We start from the raw sequence: 6,615 nt of genomic DNA, 5'->3' as shown, positions 1-6,615 counted from the left end.
GAGACAAAACCAATAAAACCCATTATAAACAAGGCATTTGTTGCATCCAGTGGGGACATAATTACTGATTAATATGACTTATACTGTCTTTTTACGCGTTGCGTATCGCGCTACATAAACATAAAACCATGTCTGCATTTGTGATCGGAGAAACAACAAGCGCTACTCTACACTGCTCAAAACTCGTGTTTGTATCGTCAGTGGCAAATTCTTTAAATATAAAAATCGTACTTACAGGCTGTGAGTCAGAAGCGCCAGACTGTCCTTGCAAAGTTGGAACTGCCCAACTTTATAGAAACAGCCTTTGTGCCACAGACACATTGTAGGCTACTGGTTCAGGATCAGGAAACAGTCCTCATCCTCCATAAAATGTGCTGCACACATCTGAATATTTGGGTTGAACTGTTCTGGAACAGTGTTGTAAATACAACTTAACCACTGATTTCTAGTCGTGTCCTCTTTTGGAAGACCAAACAAAGTAGTTTCGCTTTCACAACGAAACACACAGCGACTCCACGACATGGCAGCGGAGGCAACAGCAAGAATTAAAGTTACGCCTTTTTTGTGTTAACATTTGGGCGGAGTCATGCAAATCTTCCAACATCGTGACGTAGACATGTGGGGGCGTGTTAGAACGAGCCGTTTTAGGTAGGCGTGGCTGACTCTTAACTTTTATAAAGAATATCTCTTTGGATTTGAGACTTTAGTCTTTGCAACTTTACAGATCTTCTTTATGCACCAAGAGCTTGTAACACTCCAAAGAGAAAGGAACAATTTTAATCGCATCATGTGACCCCTTTAATATAATAGTTTAAATGAATGCAATAATTGATACTTTTGGTGTTAATTTTATTTGTGCCGGCCTTAAATTTGATTTTAAAAATCCTGCAGATACCCTGTGAGCATCAAAGGGCATCTTCAACTGTGGTATTTCAAGATAATTTGACAATGCATTTGTAAAACAGCATTTTATGACAAAATTCAAAATGATTGACACAACTGTATTGTTTGGTTTATGTTGCACTGAATCTAAAGAATTTGCCAAAGTGTTGATGAGATACTGCATCGCATCCACTTTGGTGTGCATGGCATGAAATTCATCATGGCCTTTCAGTGATCTAAGACAATTCATTCCATCTTCAAACTGGCTAAAACGAGTTTGAAAAAGTAGGTTTTTTAAATTAAATTTTGGATTGGCAGAAATTCTTAGAACTGTTATGCAATCAAGTCAGAAATTGTATTACTAGGCCATAAGGTTATAGCATAAGCATAGGTGAAACTGTAAGCAGTTGGTGGCGCTAGAGGGTTTGAGATACTCCAATTTTGCTATGTCCTATGTCTTTTTTTTTTAACACATGGTTCTTTGGTAAGGTTACAAGGTCTTTGCCTCTTTGTAGTGCGACCCCTAATAAATCATATTAAAAGAAGAGTGTAGATGTTTGTGGTTTGCCTCATGTCCATTTGGGTCGAAGGCTTCTTTCAGCAGGTCTGTGATGTAGGTAGTGATGAAATCCAATTACAAGCGGTCACAGGAGATGCATGTTAAGACCTGCTGTCTGTTATCAGATCACCTGGTGTGAACAAGGCCTATGATGCCTTACAGTGTTGTCAATGTTTGTAGCATTAGATTCTGGATCTGAGCTAGCATAAGAGCGTGGCAAAGCTTGTTTGATAACTAAGTTAACTTCTTTTTTTTTCCCAGGTCCCAGCATTCAGAGCAAGGCGGTGACCAACAGTCAGATGGATGAGATCGCGGCCAAGCTTGGATCCAAGTGGAAGACGGTGGCAGACCATCTGGAGATGAGTGAGAAGGAGATCCGCGTGATCGAGTCTGACAGTGAGGATGTAGAACTGCAGGCCAAGATGCTGCTGGTGGCCTGGCAGGACCGAGAAGGCCCTCAAGCTACGATGGAGAGCCTGGTCACAGCTCTGAACTCGGCTGGTTTCAGTAACATCACGGAAGGTCTCAGCGAAACATAACTCCACATCAGCAACATTTCCTTGTTTGGTTTTAAATTTTGACTGTATGCTTTTGCTGTACTTCAATGAAATGCATTCTTTACATTCTTGAAATAAATGTTCATTTGAAATGGATCAGATCGTTTTGTTTATAAAATACACACAAGACTGTCAATGGCATGTTTATTTCACCGTTTATGAAGAGCCAGTAGTCAATAACATATTACAGAGCTCAAGTTTTCTTACTCTGATTTGAGTATTTAAAGACAGATGAGTTTACAGTGACAGAAGCAGTAATTGAGCATAAAGACATCCTCTCAAAGTGCTTTGATATGAAATTCACACGTGCACACAACATAGTAAACAATTCGCGTTTCTTATGAGATCCCAGTATCATACCTCTTGATGCATTTGTAAGTCTGAAACTTGTGGCCAAGAACAAATTTATATACCAAGTCACTACTTCTCCTGCGGTGGGATACTGTCTATTGAGCATGAACACCTTTTCACAAGGCTTAAAAAAAAAATATTCAATGCATATAGAAAACATTTATAAAACCACTGCTCCAAATCCAAACAAGGATCGCGTCAAGCAATCTATCATCCAAAAAAAGCACCCTTAAAAATGCCACTTGTGTTGATGCATGAAGAGTTCAGGAAATATTAAGGTCATGTTTTTAAAGACACAAATTTATTTGCACATCTATACAGACAGTGCTCTGAAATGGCAATTATGGTTTAAGTCTCCTCTGAACCATTGTTACTCCAGTATCTCCAGACGTCGTGGGCCATACAGAAGGACGTATGCTATATGCCAATCACCACCACCGGACAGCTTCAAGATGTCCTCAGGGGTCACAACACTGACCTTATCGTCATCAAACTTCACCCATTCATCTGTCCAGAGAGGAGGGGAGGGGGGGTAAGTCAACATCAGCTAGAATGTTAAAACACTCTATAGCAGGGGTGTCCAATCCTAAAAACACCTGAACCAGCTAATCAAGGTCTTCAGAATTAGTTTGTTTACAACAAAATACTTCTTACTTTTTTTTAAAAAGTAACCCTCATCATTCTTTTTACATTTATTGACTGGCTCCTCTACTGTCCCCATGTTGAGAGAAATCCGAATGGGAGTAAGGTGCGATTCTTCATCAATATATAAAAACATTTGCTTATGTCCATCAGATGTCTGTCTGTCTAAATCCATTCAACCACTATCAGGTCAAATGAGTTTCCGACTCCCTCTGGAAGTGGTCGAAAGTGGACAAGCTGAAAACATTAGACCATGTTTACACCTGTATTTAGCGTTGTCCACTTGTGATCGGATCAACAAAATGCATCTGAATATCAGGTGTAAACGGCCTAAAAGAGTGTGAGAGCAACGGCCAGCTGAATGCAGAATGCAAAAGTAACAAATTATTAGTAATGCATTACTTTTAAAAATAACATTACTGTAATACTAGTAATGTAACATTATACTGTTACAAGTAAAAATCCTAGAATATTACTCAAGCATGCAATCGAGATGCATTTACAGTTACAAAGGCAAAACACTATGCATTTTACAAAAGCATCATGCAAAAACTTGCTGTTATTTAGAGGGATAGTTCACCTTCAGTTGCTGGTCCCCATTGACTTCCATAGTATGGAGAAGAAAAAAAAACACTATGCAAGTCAATGGGGACCAGCAACTGAAGATGAACTATCCCTTTAATGCATGGGGACTATGAACGTCGCTCTGGCGTTTGAGAGACATTGACAATACTTGACCTTCTTTCCTTTTAACCCAGGCGACATAGTGGCCAGATGAACTGGATCGCCCCTGATGCGTCAGAACCGCTTGCAGGTCATAGTAACCACTGTTGCTGGAGCCCAAGTCTATAGAGAAGACAAAGTTAAGAGTTTATAAATCCACCTGCAGAGTAAACTTTCAGAACCATGTTTGAAATGGAAAAGAGCTTTGCAGCGAGCATTTACCTTCAGAAAAACAGAAAGGTTCGTATTTTGTTTCCTTTGGAGCCCCAACCTTCAGATTCTCCTGTTGAATGAGAAATAAAAAGATTTCACGGCAGTTTCTCTAAATGCATGAAGCGTTCAGTTTGACATCACAGGGCACTTGCTTTCGGCTGCTGCTGCATCTCCAGTTTCTTGTCTTCAACCACCTTGAACTTTGACCTCACAGAAACCATCTTCTCCTGCAGTTCAGCAGTGCACAGCTCATAGACGTCCAGCATAAGAGGAAATTTGACATCCTAAACGCAGCAAAATTAAAATGCACACAAAATAACAAATCAATACAACAAATCAGACTTTATAGGCTGACTCACTCCAGAGCAAATAACCTACCTTAAGGACTTTGGCATTCACAGACTCTTTTTCTTTGTAAAAGAACCGGACCATCTGAACCGTGAGGTATGCTGGGAGACGGCTCATTTTGGACTTAAATGCAGTAACATAACAAGTGACTGTTCATTTCATTGTTGAACGAAAGAGAAAACACTTGAACAAAAGAGCATTTCTCCAAAGATGCCACAAAAGTCAAAAGATAAAGCATACCGATTTGATATAGACGGCGTTTCTTTTCAAGGATGGGGAGAACTTTGTAATGTCCTCCTGTAGCCTCTAGATACAATGAGGAAAAGATAAAGATGAACAGGGACTTTGAGCTCTGGTGGTACTTCCAGCTGTTTGTATGGGACGTCCCACTCACCAATCTGAGTCCAGTGGCGAGATATTTGACTTCTGTATTGATGAAGCAGCTAAGCTGCAGCTGGCTCTCTGTGCCTTTAGTTGGATCCTCATCCTCTGACTCAGTGCACTTCATACTGGACACATACAGGTTAAGGACCTTCAAATATTACACGTTCATATGGAACTGGAGAAAACTCAGGTTCAACTGCATGAAGTATTGTAAACCTCTCAATATACATGTATGGCAGTGTCCAATCCAAACAATGCAGTGAATTCAAAAGAGAAAAGTAAACAAATAGTCAGATGCATTGTAGAACTTAACAGGTCATATCCTCTGACAACTATAATTTAATGCACCGCATCTCACTTACTGGAAGTGCAAAATATCACTTTAGGATCACTTTAACAGGAAAACGTTTAAGCAAACGGTGCGATTCAGCTTATAAAGTAAAAACAGCCGCAGCACACAGAAGTACTATCTGAGAGAGCACACACTGGTATAGATTTGCACAACAAAGGATACGTAGTTTCAAATTCAACACCAAAATACTGATCGATGAAATTCTTCGTTTTTGTGGAGGCAGCGGCTCCACTATCACTGTCAATCTGTTAATCAATCAAAAACACGCAGAAGAAAATTATTACAATTATTTGAAAAAAATAAAAAATAAAACATTTTCTAGTTTCCAAAAAATACATATGATAAAGACATTAAATTCTGTTTCTATGGAAGCCCATTTCCACCATGGAATAAAAAATAAAAAAAATAATTGCAACTTTTTAATCTCACAATTCTGACTTTTTTTCTCAGAATTACGTAATATAAACTCGCAATTGAGAGTTAAAAAGTCATAATTGTGAGATATAAACTCGCAATTCTGACTTTTTTCTCGCAACTCTGACTTTATATCACGCAATTAATTAAAAAAGTCAGAATTACGAGTTTTTATATCTCAATTGCGAGTTTATATCACGCAATTCTGACTTTATAACTCGCAATTCTGACTTTATATCTCTTAATTGTGACTTTATAACTCGCAATTCTGACTTTATAACTCGCAATTCTGACTTTATAACTCGCAATTCTGACTTTATAACTCGCAATTCTGACTTTATAACTCGCAATTCTGACTTTATAACTCGCAATTCTGACTTTATAACTCGCAATTCTGACTTTATAACTCGCAATTCTGACTTTATTTATAGCTCGCAATTCTGACTTTATAGCTCGCAATTCTGACTTTATAGCTCGCAATTCTGACTTTATAACTCGCAATTCTGACTTTATAACTCGCAATTCTGACTTTATAACTCGCAATTAATTAAAAAAGTCAGAATTGCGAGAAAGTCAGAATTATGAGTTTTTATATCGCAATTGTGACTTTATATCTCTTAATTGTGACTTTATATCTCGCAATTGTGACTTTACATCTCGCAATTCTGACTTTACATCTCGCAATTCTGACTTTATAGCTCGCAATTCTGACTTTATATCTCGCAATTGTGACTTTATAACTCGCAATTCTGACTTTATAATTCGCAATTCTGACTTTATAACTCGCAATTCTTGACTATATCTCGCAATTGTGACTTTATAACTCGCAATTCTGACTTTATAATTCGCAATTCTGACTTTATAACTCGCAATTCTTGACTATATCTCGCAATTGTGACTTTATATCTCGCAATTCTGACTATATCTCGCAATTCTGACTTTATAACTCGCAATTGTGACTTTATAACACAATTAATTTAAAAAGTCAGAATTGCGAGAAAAAGTCAGAATTACGAGTTTTTATCTCGCAATTCTGACTTTATATCTCGCAATTGTGACTTTATATCTCGCAATTCTGACTTTATAACACGCAATTCTGACTTTATAACACGCAATTGTGACTTTATAACTGGCAATTGTGACTTTATAACTGGCAATTGTGACTTTATATCTCGCAATTGTGACTATAT

General features: G+C 38.0%; 2 protein-coding genes across 3 annotated transcripts in view; one reads left to right on the top strand and one right to left on the bottom strand.

The window, feature by feature from the left end:
• The window catches only part of LOC107671701 (THO complex subunit 1-like), an 11,868-nt gene extending 9,782 nt beyond the window's left edge, over positions 1 to 2,086 (top strand). Inside the window, exon 21 of the mRNA XM_016464630.1 lies at positions 1,703 to 2,086. Within this exon, the coding sequence (XP_016320116.1) occupies positions 1,703 to 1,980 (278 nt within the window). The 3' untranslated portion in view covers positions 1,981 to 2,086. The remainder of the gene's footprint in view (positions 1 to 1,702) is intronic.
• A 42-nt stretch (positions 2,087 to 2,128) lies between these two features.
• The window catches only part of LOC107671702 (ubiquitin carboxyl-terminal hydrolase 14-like), a 13,483-nt gene continuing 8,996 nt past the window's right edge, over positions 2,129 to 6,615 (bottom strand). For both annotated transcript variants that reach the window (XM_016464632.1, XM_016464631.1), the window contains exons 9-16: positions 5,174 to 5,256; positions 4,670 to 4,784; positions 4,516 to 4,581; positions 4,306 to 4,398; positions 4,080 to 4,211; positions 3,937 to 3,997; positions 3,730 to 3,837; positions 2,129 to 2,856 (exon numbers count right to left, since the gene is read on the bottom strand). In XM_016464632.1, coding sequence (XP_016320118.1) covers positions 2,720 to 2,856; positions 3,730 to 3,837; positions 3,937 to 3,997; positions 4,080 to 4,211; positions 4,306 to 4,398; positions 4,516 to 4,581; positions 4,670 to 4,784; positions 5,174 to 5,256 — 795 coding nt within the window. In that variant the 3' untranslated portion in view covers positions 2,129 to 2,719. The remainder of the gene's footprint in view (positions 2,857 to 3,729; positions 3,838 to 3,936; positions 3,998 to 4,079; positions 4,212 to 4,305; positions 4,399 to 4,515; positions 4,582 to 4,669; positions 4,785 to 5,173; positions 5,257 to 6,615) is intronic.

The sequence above is a fragment of the Sinocyclocheilus anshuiensis genome, unplaced genomic scaffold (assembly GCF_001515605.1).
Source record: "Sinocyclocheilus anshuiensis isolate Anshui unplaced genomic scaffold, SAMN03320099.WGS_v1.1 scaffold524, whole genome shotgun sequence".
NCBI lineage: Eukaryota > Metazoa > Chordata > Actinopteri > Cypriniformes > Cyprinidae > Sinocyclocheilus > Sinocyclocheilus anshuiensis.
The sequence above is the reverse complement of the archived record's forward strand: the minus strand, read 5'-3'. Positions and strand labels throughout refer to the sequence as shown.